This window comes from Anomaloglossus baeobatrachus, chromosome 1 (genome assembly GCF_048569485.1).
Source record: "Anomaloglossus baeobatrachus isolate aAnoBae1 chromosome 1, aAnoBae1.hap1, whole genome shotgun sequence".
Taxonomy (NCBI): domain Eukaryota; kingdom Metazoa; phylum Chordata; class Amphibia; order Anura; family Aromobatidae; genus Anomaloglossus; species Anomaloglossus baeobatrachus.
This window is the reverse complement of record NC_134353.1, coordinates 584555252-584569799: the sequence shown is the minus strand read 5'-3', so window position 1 is coordinate 584569799 and position 14548 is coordinate 584555252. Positions and strand designations below refer to the sequence as shown.

Genomic DNA, 14548 nt, shown 5'->3' with positions numbered 1-14548 from the left:
GCTGGTGGATTAGAATGTAAAAATAGTGCGTATATAACCTTACAAGTTTTGGTACTGAAGGTCAGCTTAGTAACGTGAGTAGGGATAGACCGGGTCAATTGCGGTATCGGGCACAGCCACACTTGTAAGGATGTCGCTGTGAGACACTTCGCTGAAGGGTGACGCCACTAGTCTTTGTTCTGCTGAACCCTACGCACATCAGTGGCCTATCCAATGGATAGTCAATCAGTATTATTTTTTGGAAAACATTTTAATTACATCTGTGTGCACATTTCACTACACTATATATATATATATATATATATATATATATATATATATATATATATATATATATATATATATATATATATATAATATTAGTGAACCTTTAAAAATGTACCACAATTTGTGGTGTGAGGCATGTTGATTGAGGAGGAGTTAAACTTTTGCCATGTTATAAGTTCACCAAGTAGGCCACATTCTCATGAAATAAAATCGTGTTTGTGTCCAACTAAAGAAGTGACCTCTATACTGCTGGAGTGAATTTTCGACTCCCCTGTAGGACCGTACAAGTGATTTGTTTGGTGGGTGATGAGCTTCCTTGTAAGTTACCTTGAAATAACTTGTATTTCACTAAATATCATTATCTTTAGTTGAAGATCACTGAAAGTGCATACATTTTAAAAGTACAGAACTCCTTTAAGGCCCCCTTCACACACAGAGATAAATCTTTGGCAGATCTGTGGTTGCAGTGAAATCATGGACATATTGTTCCATGTGTACAGAGCCACAAACCTGGCACTGATTGTCCACAATTTCACTGCAACCACAGATCTGCCGCAGATTTATCTCTGTGTGTGACAGCGCCTTTAGAAAAGCGTGACTTTTCACAATTCATCTAGTTACACGTTTTTAATACAGAGGGACAATGCAATGATCTTATTGCTCCTTACAAAGTTTCAACTCATTGACAATTTTTTGTTTTATTTGATGTCTATGTTCAGGCCCAGCTTATTGCACAGTCCATAGGTCAGGCATTCAGTGTTGCTTACCAGGAATTCCTGAGAGCGAATGGCATTAACCCAGAAGATCTGAGCCAGAAGGAATACAGTGACTTACTCAACACCCAGGACATGTATAATGATGACCTCATCCACTTCTCCAAGTCCGAGAACTGCAAAGATGTAGGTATTCTCTAATGTGTACTTTGCTTACCCCTTGTAAATCTAAAAACAACTAATAGACCAAAAACTGATTACTCTAAAAATAATTTTTATTTATAAACATTAAAAATATTAATTCAAGTTATATCTCATTGTATGTAGCTATATCGGCCAGTGAACACACAGCCAGTCGTGCAGAGCTAGATATATTTTAAGGGGATATTACACTAGGGAGATTGTGGATAGCCCAGAGTAGTTCTTCTTGATAGTAATCGTAATATCAACTAGGATGTTGGACAAGGCCAGGTCATAGATCCCTAGTCCTTCTCCTTCCTGGCCGCGGAGGTAAACATCATAAGGTTTCGGGCGCCCCTGCTCCTCGTCGGCTATTGCTAGTAAGCCCTAAATCTGCCTGTGTATCAATAATTGACCTAAAGCCCAGAAAGTGTGGTTAGTGCTGAAGTCAGGGTTATTCAATCACACTAGGTGCATAGTCAATATGCTAATAGATATTTGATATGTTTGTTGGTCATAGGGAAAATCCCCATACAAAGTAGTTGTAAATATGCTCCCCTCAGGTGCAATCTAAAGGGTGAGAAGGAGCTAACAGGTAGCTATCAAAAATCCGCTACCCAGTGCAGATGACCAACAGCATTAATATGGACCTGTAAGAATTAAATCCCAGTAGGGTAAACTTATCTTGCTGGAGAAACAATCTCACAGAAGATTCCCGACGCGTTTCCCCCACTTTGTTCGGGGTTCATATGGGGATGTTACCATCTCGTGACAATGCACATAATCCAGGTCACCTTTTAGTTTTCTGTGTCCTGCCAACAGATCCCTCAAGAAGACTGTAAATGGTGGTCAGATGGTCCTCCTGTCCAATGCAGAGTGGACCTCGGCACCTCACCCTGTCAGTATAGGGCTGAATAGGATCCGCCGGATAGGACATTAATGGCTGTGTGTTGTTATTTAAAGGGCACACAAAGTTTACATTGTTATGCAAGCTGTAGCCTGACCACTTTATATTGTATCAAAGTGTCATATGTTCACTTTTGTGATATACTGTGTGCGTGTGTGTATGTTCATGTATTGTATATCTGAGTTCACATATATATTTCAACTAATATTATTTTACTTATTTAGTTGACCAAGATCCTGTATATATTCTGGTTAGTACTAGAGAATTATCTCTCTACTTCCATCTGAGCAGAATAAACCCTGTTCTTCTGCTCAGATGGAATAGCCGCCGATTAGCCGGCTGCTGATGGACTGCAGCGGTCACATGAGATTGTTTGTTAGGAAACCTGTGGGGAATAAGAGACTCAGAGTCAAGGAGTAATGCTGGCTTGGGAGACAAGTATAGATTTTTTTTATATTTATGCAGCACTTTGGAGACATTAAAGAGAATATGTCCACAATGGAATTTCTCAATTAATGCTAGGTACTTAATATTAGGCTTTAATACAAACACATAAAAACTAGTGATTAGGTAATGTCTATAGACCATAGTATTTAAAAGATTATCTAATTATGCTGACCTGTCGTATAACTTTTCTTTTGAAAGAAACTGTCTATTAATGCAAAATATTAGAAATACAGTTAGGTCCAGAAATATTTGGACAGTGACACAATTTTCGCGAGTTGGGCTCTGCATGCCACCACATTGGATTTGAAATGAAACCTCTACAACAGAATTCAAGTGCAGATTGTAACGTTTAATTTGAAGGTTTGAACAAAAATATATGATAGAAATTGTAGGAATCGTACACATTTCTTTACAAACACTCCACATTTTAGGAGGTCAAAAGTAATTGGACAAATAAACCAAACCCAAACAACATATTTGTATTTTCAATATTTTGTTGCGAATCCGTTGGAGGCAATCACTGCCTTAAGTCTTGAACCCATGGACATCACCAAACGCTGGGTTTCCTCCTTCTTAATGCTTTGCCAGGCCTTTACAGCCGCAGCCTTCAGGTCTTGCTTGTTTGTGGGTCTTTCCGTCTTAAGTCTGGATTTGAGCAAGTGAAATGCATGCTCAATTGGGTTAAGATCTGGTGATTGACTTGGCCATTGCAGAATGTTCCACTTTTTTGCACTCATGAACTCCTGGGTAGCTTTGGCTGTATGCTTGGGATTATTGTCCATCTGTACTATGAAGCGCCGTCTGATCAACTTTGCGGCATTTGGCTGAATCTGGGCTGAAAGTATATCCCGGTACACTTCAGAATTCATCCGGCTACTCTTGTCTGCTGTTACGTCATCAATAAACACAAGTGACCCAGTGCCATTGAAAGCCATGCATGCCCATGCCATCACGTTGCCTCCACCATGTTTTACAGAGGATGTGGTGTGCCTTGGATCATGTGCCGTTCCCTTTCTTCTCCAAACTTTTTTCTTCCCATCATTCTGGTACAGGTTGATCTTTGTCTCATCTGTCCATAGAATACTTTTCCAGAACTGAGCTGGCTTCATGAGGGGTTTTTCAGCAAATTTAACTCTGGCCTGTCTATTTTTGGAATTGATGAATGGTTTGCATCTAGATGTGAACCCTTTGTATTTACTTTCATGGAGTCTTCTCTTTACTGTTGACTTAGAGACAGATACACCTACTTCACTGAGAGTGTTCTGGACTTCAGTTGATGTTGTGAACGGGTTCTTCTTCACCAAAGAAAGTATGCGGCGATCATCCACCACTGTTGTTATCCGTGGACGCCCAGGCCTTTTTGAGTTCCCAAGCTCACCAGTAAATTCCTTTTTTCTCAGAATGTACCCGACTGTTAATTTTGCTACTCCAAGCATGTCTGCTATCTCTCTGATGGATTTTTTCTTTTTTTTCAGCCTCAGGATGTTCTGCTTCACCTCAATTGAGAGTTCCTTAGACCGCATGTTGTCTGGTCACAGCAACAGCTTCCAAATGCAAAACCACACACCTGTAATCAACCCCAGACCTTTTAACTACTTCATTGATTACAGGTTAGCGAGGGAGACGCCTTCAGAGTTAATTGCATCCCTTAGAGTCCCTTGTCCAATTACTTTTGGTCCCTTGAAAAAGAGGAGGCTATGCATTACAGAGCTATGATTCCCTAAACCCTTTCTCCGATTTGGATGTGAAAACTCTCATATTGCAGCTGGGAGTGTGCACTTTCAGCCCATATTATATATATAATTGTATTTCTGAACATGTTTTTGTAAACAGCTAAAATAACAAAACTTGTGTCACTGTCCAAATATTTCTGGACCTAACTGTAGTTAATGATATTCTTAATAATATAGTTAACGTCATTTCACTTTTGTCTTCAAGGTTTTTATTGAAAAGCAGAAGGGTGAAATCCTTGGAGTTGTGATTGTAGAATCTGGTTGGGGCTCCATTCTGCCGACAGTTATTATTGCTAATATGATGCACGGAGGACCTGCCGAGAAGTCGGGGAAACTGAATATCGGGGATCAAATCATGTCCATCAATGGCACCAGTTTAGTTGGTTTACCACTCTCCACCTGTCAGAGCATTATAAAGGTAACATACTCAATCAGTATAAAGATTGAAACATTTATGAACATTCCTGTTTTACAGTCATTACAGTGTATTTTTTTTAATATTAAAAAGGAAGCTAATTATTGTTCAGGCATATAAATAAAATCAGTCCAATCAACGTAGTCTATAATGATTCAGAGTCCTTTATGCAACCACAAGATCTAAAAGAAAAAAAGTACCTTGGCCCATCCATGAGGAAATATCGTTGAAGAAGCACTAAGTATTGTCCAGCACCCTTCTTCTCCTCTTCTGAGTGATGTCACCCCTCTGCAGACTTTCTGCTCACGCTGCGCTCTGCATGACTCGGAATTGACTTTTACAATGCAAGTCTTTGGAGCATCTTAACAAAGCTCCATAGACTTAGTGTAAAAGAGGCGACCGGCTCATGCAGAGAGTAAGCCATCTATTTGCAATTGCGATGACGTCACTCAGAAGAGGAATGGAACGTCGATGGACACTGGGGAAAGTAGGGGTAGGTTAGTATGCTAATACTCATACTACACTACAGTATATACAGTGTTAATTAATAAAAAAAACTTAATGGGATTGCTTCATTGCTTCTGCATTTATGAGATATCCACAGGGCATACCATAAATGCCTGATAAGTGTGGCTCCCACCTGTGAGGTTTTTACTTGAAAGTATAGATAAAGTGGTCAAATCCTTTACATTTTTAAGAGGTATTTGCGGACATGGTTTTATTACACTATTATTAATGTTTAGTAGTAGTTTTGTTGCTAGTATATAATTATCATAGGTTCCTCTACTTTCCCTCAGGCTGAACAGTTCTATGATCCAAGAAAATGGCTGCTAGAAGAGCATGTGATCAGACCATCAGCCTCCTCCCAATTGAAAAAACTTCATAAAGGGAGACTGATTTTCCATTGGAGGAAGCTGATGGACAGATCTGGTCACATGTTCCTCTATTAGCAGCCATTTTGAAAACCGGAGAACTGTGTAGGCTGTTAGGAAGGTTGTACTAAGTTTTGCAGGAGGAGAACCTTATATTAGTAACATAAAGTAATGTCTCCCAACACATTTGCCAGAAAAAAAGATAACTTTGGCCAGCTCTTTTAAGTCATTCCAGCAATGTTCTACAGAAGGTCAGTGTTATGATTGTGCATGTACATACCTATAAAAGAGCTAAATTTACATATTGGATTTTTTTTTAGGGCTTAAAGAACCAGGCCAGGGTGAAGCTGAACATTGTGAGATGTCCTCCAGTTACCACTGTCTTAATTCGAAGACCTGACCTTAGGTACCAGCTCGGCTTCAGTGTACAGAATGGAATTGTGAGTTTCTGCACGCTTTAAGAATGTTCTTATATTTAGTTCATATTGTCTTTACTCATAAAGAGTTGGTACGGAGTGTGATTAAGGGATCATTTTCTGATTGCTTGGAATCCAACTGAGGAGACTCCCTACCAAACCCAAGAATGAGGTTCTGCAGAACCCCAGCTACATGGAATAGAAGTCAAGCAAGCACACCTCCATTCCGTTAGGATTCTTCCTAGTCCTGTTCTCGAGATTGAGGCCGGAGTCACACTTGCGATTGACTCACGTGTGACTCGCGCAAATCTCGCAGCGCATCACCTGGCATGGCCGCATACTCTCTGGACAGGAGGGTCTCAGCTGTATAGAAATACATGAAGCTGACCCGCTCCTCTCCAGAGAGCAGCTGCCGTGTGGGGTGATGCACTGCGAGACACGTCTGAGTCACACGCAGGAGAATTGGAAGTGTGACTCCAGTCAGATTCTGAGCTTCATCCGTCAGCCCTCCAGTGAGCAAGAAGTTATCCTCTATCCTACAGAGCGGATAGATCAATACTTGGTACATATCCTTGATATTGTTACTAGATCTATATCCAAGCAGTGGGCTTCAATATGGATACTCATAGTACAGATATGTATGACTGGTCCTATAGAATACTATACGAAGGTTACTTCTCACATATGAGAATAAAAATTGTGGCTTGCTTCAACAAATATTTCATTATAGAGATATCCCGTCCTGAAATCTTTCTGGGGAGAAAACCAGTGCCTCACAGCTTAATATGATGAAGCTCATAAGGTCTGATGATAAAATATAAATTGAACTACAACCTTAATTTTCTTGAAGTGTACCCATACCTCTCCATCCCGCTATTATAACCATGCATGGTTGTCTTATTCATAACCTGCAAGTTGTGGCTTGAAATGAACATTGAGCGCTCTAAAGGATTCAAAGCACCGCTGCTTTCCCTTGAGAGTATTTTTAACTAAGGCACTCATGGAGATATGAATAATTTGCTGGGTTTATTATTAGCTTTTGTTCACAAGCCTCTAGCGCTGTCTGTTATTCTCCAGCATTGGTGAGAAATAGCTCTGGCTTCAATAGATGTATAGACATGTCGAATGTGCATGCAGGACAGACAATAGTCTAATTTTACCACTTGGCTTGTTTATGTGACGGATGTTCTACTGAATCACAGTGATGAATTAAAAATTCTTGAGAATTGATCTAAAAACTAAAACTGGAAGAAACAAGAAAAATGGCTGCTGCAGTCATTCCACATTTTATGGCGTGCTATTGTGTAGCTAGTACTAGACAAATGGACCAACATCATAGTGTGAATCTGTTTGCATGGCTGATGCCAAAATATAATTTTCTGTTTAATTATTTTCAGACCCATAGACTTTAAACTTGCGGGCGGTCCGCACTTTGCTCTGCATTAAAGTTCTAAATTGTCAATGCAAAGTAAGCAGGGAGAGAGGAGAGGCAACTAGGTCCTTGGTGACTCGGTTAGCTTTGTTATAGTCTCATTAAAAGGAACCTGTCAGGTACAATATGCACCCAGAACCACAGGCAGTTCTGGGTGCATATTAGTAATCCCTGCCTAACCGTCCTGTATACACTAGCATAAATAAACAGATCTTTTTAAAAAGTATTTATAAAGATTGTTTCTTATATGCTAATGAGACCCACGACTAGTCGCAAGGGCGTGAGTTCCCTTGAAAAGTCGACCCACATAGAATGTTAGCACGCCCCTGTAGGCGTAGTAGCATGCTAATGAATGCGCAGCTTCGCCGCCCATACCTCACTCTTCATGGTGGCCATCGGAGGATGGATGCGCACTGCACATGATCTGCAGTCCCCTGGACTTCTGATCATGCGCACTAATTTGATGCTGGGTGTAGCACAGGGGTGTGCTAACATGCTAAGGGGGCCGGCTAGCCAAGGGAACTCACGCTCCTGCGACTAGTCCCTGGCAATATTAGTATATAACAAACAATCTTTAGAAATACTTTTTATAAAGCTCTCTTTATCTATGCTAGTTTATACAGGGACGGTTAGGCAAGAATTAGCAATATGCATGTAGAACTGCCATAGTTCTGGGTGCATATCGCACGTGACAGGTTCCCTTTTAGGTTGAATTTCCCCTGTAACTGGGGCTAATATACCAGCCACAGTTACAGGGTAAGTCAGCAATAAAAAAATGTATTAATATGATAAAATACCCTCCACAGATTTTTTAACACCTTATGAGGGCACTGTAATATAAATGGGACAAAAGCAAGTATTAAACAAAAGAAAAAGACACCACCAGTTTGTCACTGTTCCTAGCCCTGCTGCCATTGTAAACAAAAATATGTCCAATATATACAAAAATAATTTCTGTGAAATGAGGAACTTAATTAAAAATGTTTTTCAGGGTTTTTTTTGTTACAAAGCACAAATTTGAAAATGTTAATGTTCTTTAAATTTCCTCCTGTCAGCAAGAAAAAAAAAAAGGTATTTAAGGTACGGTAATTGAGCTCCATGCATCACATAAAAAGGGGCAGATTGAATATCCAAACAGTACATTTTTTATGAGCCGTTAAAAGTGCACGTATGTTAAAAACTGAAAATGTGTTTGGTTAGGACATAGTAAAAATGGACCGTCCTGAGCTAGTTTAGTTATACAGTCATAATTTGAGTTCATTTATTACATCAGAAAAAAGGATCCAGTTCTCATCCAGCCCACAATACCGGTAATAAATATTGGATCTGTGGTTGGCCTTATCACTGAAACCCTCACTGATGACTAGGATATTGAGGTTCCTCCTCACCAACATGACCCTTCATCTTCATGGATTTCATCAAAGAAATACCGGTAACTGGAATCTTACGGGAATCTTTTCTGAATATTTTTTCTTGCATAGGTTTACCTCCTAATTAGATCATAATATTCTGCTTTTGGCTCAAAATATTTGTAGCTGCTATATGGCATAGTGAAGCCTTAAGGCCGCTTTACAGGCGTCGATTTATCGGGAGATATGTTGTCGGGGTCACGGATTCCGTGACGCACATCCGGCATCGTTTGCGACATTGTTGCGTGTGACACCTACGAGCGACTCTGAACGATCGCAAATAGGATGAAAATCATGGACCATTGATGCGTCGTTCATTTATAAAAAATTGTTTGTTTTGGGGAAGCAGCCGACCTATTGCTCTGTTTGACACCTTGCCAACATCGAACAACATTCAAACGACCGCCTGCGTCCAAGAATATATCGGTGTTCGCTGATGCGTCGATTTTGAGATCGGTACGTGTGACATCAAATAAACAACCTATAAGCGATATCGGCACATCGTTATTTCGATCTGGGCGTGTTGCGTCGCAAATGCGATCGTCAGATAAATTGTAGCGTGTAAAGTGGCCTTTAGGCGGGCTCTGCACGCTGCGACATCAGTAACAATGTGTTACCGATGCTGCAGCGATAGTCCCGCCCCCGTCGCACGTGCAATATCTAGTGAAAGCTGCCGTAGCGATTATTATCGCTACGGCAGCTTTACACGCACATACCTGCCGTGCGACGTCCCTCTGGCCGGCGACCCGCCTCCTTCCTAAGGGGGCGGGTCGTGCGGCGTCACAGCGACGTCACACGGCAGGCGGCCAATTGAAGTGGAGGGGCGGAGATGAGCAGGATGTAAACATCCCGCCCACCTCCGTCCTTCTCATTGCAGCCGGCGGCAGGTAAGGAGATGTTCCTCGCTCCTGCGGCTTCATACACAGCAATGTGTGCTGCCGCAGGAGCGAGGAACAACATCGCACCTGTCGCTGCACCGGCATTATGGAAATGTCGGAGGCTGCAGCGATGATACGATAACGACGCTTTTGCGCTCGTTCATCGTATCAAAAAGGTTTTACATGTTGCGATATCGACTGCGACGCCGGATGTGCGTCACTTTCGATTTGACCCCATCGACATCGCACGTGCAATGTCGCAACGTGCAAAGCCGCCCTTACTCATTTCTAGTGCCAATTTGCCATTAGTCATAGGATAAAAACAGGAAATGTGGATTAATCCTTTATACAGACAGTATCCAAGCACAAGTAATACATATGCAATATTCAAATTGTCCCTCCAGAGAGGAAGGAGACAAACTCTAGCGCCACCTATTGGAAGTAGCAATCCTAAAAGTCATACGTGGCTTTTTAAACAAGCTTTTTCATAAGACTTATGGCGGCTTTGCACGTTGCAACATCGCACGTGCGATGTCGGTGGGGTCAAATCGAAAGTGACGCACATCCGGCGTCACTTTCGACATTGTAGTGTATAAATCCTAGATGATACAATTAACGAGTGCAAAAGCGTCGTTATCGTATCATCGGTGTAGGCTCTGACTTTTTCAAAATTACGCTGCCGCGACAGGTACAATGTTGTTCCTCGTTCCTGCGGCAGCACACATCGCTGTGTATGAAGCCGCAGGAGCGAGGAACATCTCCTTACCTGCCGCCGGCGGCTATACGGAAGGAAGAAGGTGGGTGGGATGTTTACATCCTGCTCATCTCCGCCCCTCCGCTTTGATTGGCCGCCTGCCGTGTGACGTCGCTCTGACGTTGTACGACCTGCCCCCTTAGGAAGGAGGCGGGACGCCGGCCAGAGCAACGGGAAAGACTATTCTCCTTATGGAGACCTGACAAACCAGTCTGGCTGTCAGTAAGATGGAATTGTAAAAATTGGATATCCAATAGAAATACATAATGGAACGATTGTTTTATAATTTCAGTGACTAAAAGACAATAAAAAATTAAACAAAAAAAGAGAAAAAATATACGAAAATAATATATGCATATATAATATAACTGTATGAATACATGAGTCTAAAGGAAGTTCTTCACTTGACAAAGACAGTTTGCGCTCCGAGAATCGCACTGGGCTTACTAGTCAATTGTTAAAATGACAATACAATGCAAGGCAGAAGTATAGCGGTGTCTTGTACTTGTGATAAAGTGAATGCAGGTTCTAGCTCCCTAAGGGTATGTAAAAAAAATGCTTAAATGGACTCTGTCGTCATGATTTTGCCCCTCAAACTATTTACATGTGCATGTAGCTCATTCAAAGACAAGTCCAGCAAGACCTTTACAGGGCCAGTCCATTCATCCGTCACTGAAAAATCAGTGTTGAATTGAAAGGTAAATTGCTATGGTAGATCTGAAGCCTCTGCCACTCAAGCTCTATTTCCTGCCCAGTGCATCCTTCTTCTGCTTAGCTGACCGCTTCTATGTTGTGTAACTTCAAGCTAAAAGAGCTGGTAGTCAAGGAGAAGGAGGCAGCTCTGGCCAGGAAATAGAGCTGCAGTGACATAGGCTTCAGATCTACCATAACCCTCAGCTTTATTTACATATCAATCAAAGGGAACTATCTAGCTAAAGGTGTTGCTGGACTGGTCTTTGAAAAAGCATATAAATGCGCTATCATATAAACATGTTCGGGTGTGAAATCTTTCTGACAGATTCCCTTTTAATATTTTTAAAAAAAATCTTAAAAAAAAATAATAATGAAACAATTACCAGATTTGGTATCAGTATCTGGAAATGTTCAAACTTTTCACACGTTACAGGTTGCTGGATCACGTCTAATAAAATAAAGAAGGCAGAATTCCTTTTTTTTCAGTAATTTTGCCTCCTCCACCAAAAATGGAATAAAAAAAAAAACAACCAAGTGTACTCCCAGTGGCACCATAAAAACATATTTCCATCAATATAAAAAAAAAGTTTTTACTGTCAGAACCTGGAGGCACAAACTGATCATTCAGAGCAACATTGATAGCCAGGGAGATACGGTAATTTATTTGCTGTTTTTATTTTTATTTTTTTTATTTTATTTGCAGACTACAACTAACATGCCATAAGTACCACAAAGTGAGCAATGTAAAGTGTTAACTCAAGTGAACGTGACAGAATTTAAGGGTTTTCTGTTTTTTCTTTTGGTCTTTGTTCTTAAAAAATTCAACTCTGCTCGCAAAAACAAGTTTTCATACATTTATGTCAGCGGAAAACTAAAAAAAAAAACTGAACAGTTATTTATGGGTCTTGGAAGAAAGAGGAAAACACTAGAACAAGCAATATATTAACTAGAATGGATTTGTTGAATTCTAATGCAGATTTAGCTGTAAAGTTACAGTCTGAGACTCTTAAGGACCATTCACACTTTGCAGATTTTGGTCAGTATTTTGCCTATTTGAAAGCCGAAACTAGGACAGGATACTACACTGTGTGCAGAATATTAGGCAAATGAGTATTTTGATTACATGATACTTTTTATACATGTTGTCCTACTCCAAGCTATATACGCTTGACAGCCAACTACCAATTAAGTAAATCAGGTGATGTGCATCTCTGTAATGAAGAGGGGTGTGGTGTAATGACATTAAAACCCTATATAAGCCGTGCTTAATTATTAGGCAACTTCCTTTTCTTTGGCAGTATGGGTCAGAAGAGTGATTTGACGGGCTCTGAAAAGTCCAAAATTATGAGATGTCTTGCAGAAGGATGCAGCAGTCTTGAAATTGCCAAACTTCTAAAGCGTGATCACCGAACAATTAAGCGTTTCATGGCAAATAGCCAACAGGGTCGCAAGAAGCGTGTTGGGCAAAAAAGGCTCAAAATAACTGCCCATGAATTGAGGAAAATCAAGCATGAAGCTGCCAAGATGCCATTTGCCACCAGTTTGGCCATATTTCAGAGCTGCAACGTTACTGGAGTATCAAAAAGAACAAGGTGTGCCATACTCTGGGACATGGCCAAGGTAAGGAAGGCTGAAAAACGACCACCTTTGAACAAGAAACATAGGATAAAACGTCAAGACTGGGCCAAGAAATATCGTAAGACTGATTTTTCAAAGGTTTTATGGACTGATGAAATGAGAGTGACTCTTGATGGACCAGATGGATGGGCCAGAGGCTGGATCAGTAAAGAGCAGAGAGCTCCACTCCAACTCAGACGCCAGCAAGGTGGAGGTGGGGTACTGGTATGGGCTGGTATCATCAAAGATGAACTTGTGGGACCTTTTCGGGTTGAGGATGGAGTGAATCTCAACTCCCAGATCTACTGCCAGTTTTTGGAATACAACTTCTTCAAGCAGTGGTATGGGAAGAAGTCGGTATCGTTCAAGAAAAACATGATTTTCATGCAGGACAATGCTCCATCACATGCATCCAACTACTCCACAGTGTGGCTGGCCAGTAAAGGTCTAAAAGATGAAAAAATAATGACATGGCCCCCTTGTTCACCTGATCTGAACCCCATAGAGAACCTGTGGTCCCTCATAAAATGTGAGCTCTATAGGGAGGGAAAAACAGTACACCTCTCTGAACAGTGTGCGGGAGGCTGTGGTGGCTGCTGCACGCAATGTTGATCGTAAACAGATCAAGCAACTGACAGAATCTATGGATGGTAGACTGTTGAGTGTCATCATAAAGAAAGGTGGCTATATTGGTCACTAATTTTTTGGGGTTTTGTTTTTGCATGGCAGAAATGTTTATTTCTAAATTTTGTGCAGTTATATTGGTTTACCTGGTGAAAATAAACAAGTGAGATGGGAATATATTTGTTTTTTATTTAGTTGCCTAATAACTCTGCACAGTAATAGTTACCTGCACAAACAGATATCCTCCTAAGATAGCCAAATCTAAAGAAAAAAACCACTACAACTTAATTATTAAGCTTTGATATTTGAGTCTTTTGGGTTGATTGAGAACATAGTTGTTGATCAATAATAAAAAAAAATCCTCTAAAATACAACTTGCCTAATAATTCTGCACACGGTGTATAATCCCTGTCAGACACACACTACTTACCTCCTGACAAAGTTCTCTGTGATAATGAAAGGTGTCAAGGATTCCTTGGGTGAGGAGGTGTGCAGGTGTCCTGTTCCTCCTTCCACTATCTCAGCATGTAGGAGTTTCTCCTGTGAATCTACAGCAATCTATTTAAGGTAGCAATATGCACTGAAAGTGAACTAGTTTTTTGTATATATTTTTTGCTGAACTCTATTTTTGCACTTTATTGGATAAAAACATTTCTATTTGAGTCTTTTGGGTTGATTGAGAACATAGTTGTTGATCAATAAAAAAAAATCCTCTAAAATACAACTTTCCTAATAATTCTGCACACGGTGTAAACACTGGGAATTTAATGAAAGGAATTATAGTTTTTTTTCTGTGCATGTATTTGTGATTTGGGCTTGACAATACTGATTCTGCAACATGCTCAAGGCCCTTTCTTATATTCCATGTTGCTGATGTATGGCTTTCTCATGTTCAGATTTGCAGCCTGATGAGAGGAGGTATTGCAGAACGAGGTGGTGTACGCGTGGGTCATCGCATTATAGAAATTAATGGACAAAGTGTTGTAGCAACGCCTCATGAAAAGATAGTTCACATTCTATCCAATGCAGTTGGTGAGGTAAGGAATGAACTGTTCTCATTGATGTCTTCTATTTTTGGCTTCATTATCTCTTGGTTAGAAAAAGTTGCACATTAGATATTGTTTTATAAATGGGATATACTGGGAAACAAAAATGTGTGTTTATTATATCTATGCTTCAGAATGAAGAGTA

At 40.5% G+C, this 14548-nt stretch overlaps 1 protein-coding gene across 3 annotated transcripts in view; it reads left to right on the top strand.

Moving 5' to 3' along the window:
* The window catches only part of APBA1 (amyloid beta precursor protein binding family A member 1), a 236676-nt gene that overhangs the window by 213907 nt on the left and 8221 nt on the right, over window positions 1-14548 (top strand). For all 3 annotated transcript variants that reach the window (XR_012724756.1, XM_075317860.1, XM_075317848.1), the window contains 4 exons: window positions 987-1166; window positions 4453-4665; window positions 5855-5974; window positions 14254-14394. Coding sequence is in view for 2 of the 3 variants with exons in the window: in XM_075317860.1 (XP_075173975.1) it covers window positions 987-1166; window positions 4453-4665; window positions 5855-5974; window positions 14254-14394 (654 nt within the window). In the remaining variant the exon portion in view is untranslated. The remainder of the gene's footprint in view (window positions 1-986; window positions 1167-4452; window positions 4666-5854; window positions 5975-14253; window positions 14395-14548) is intronic.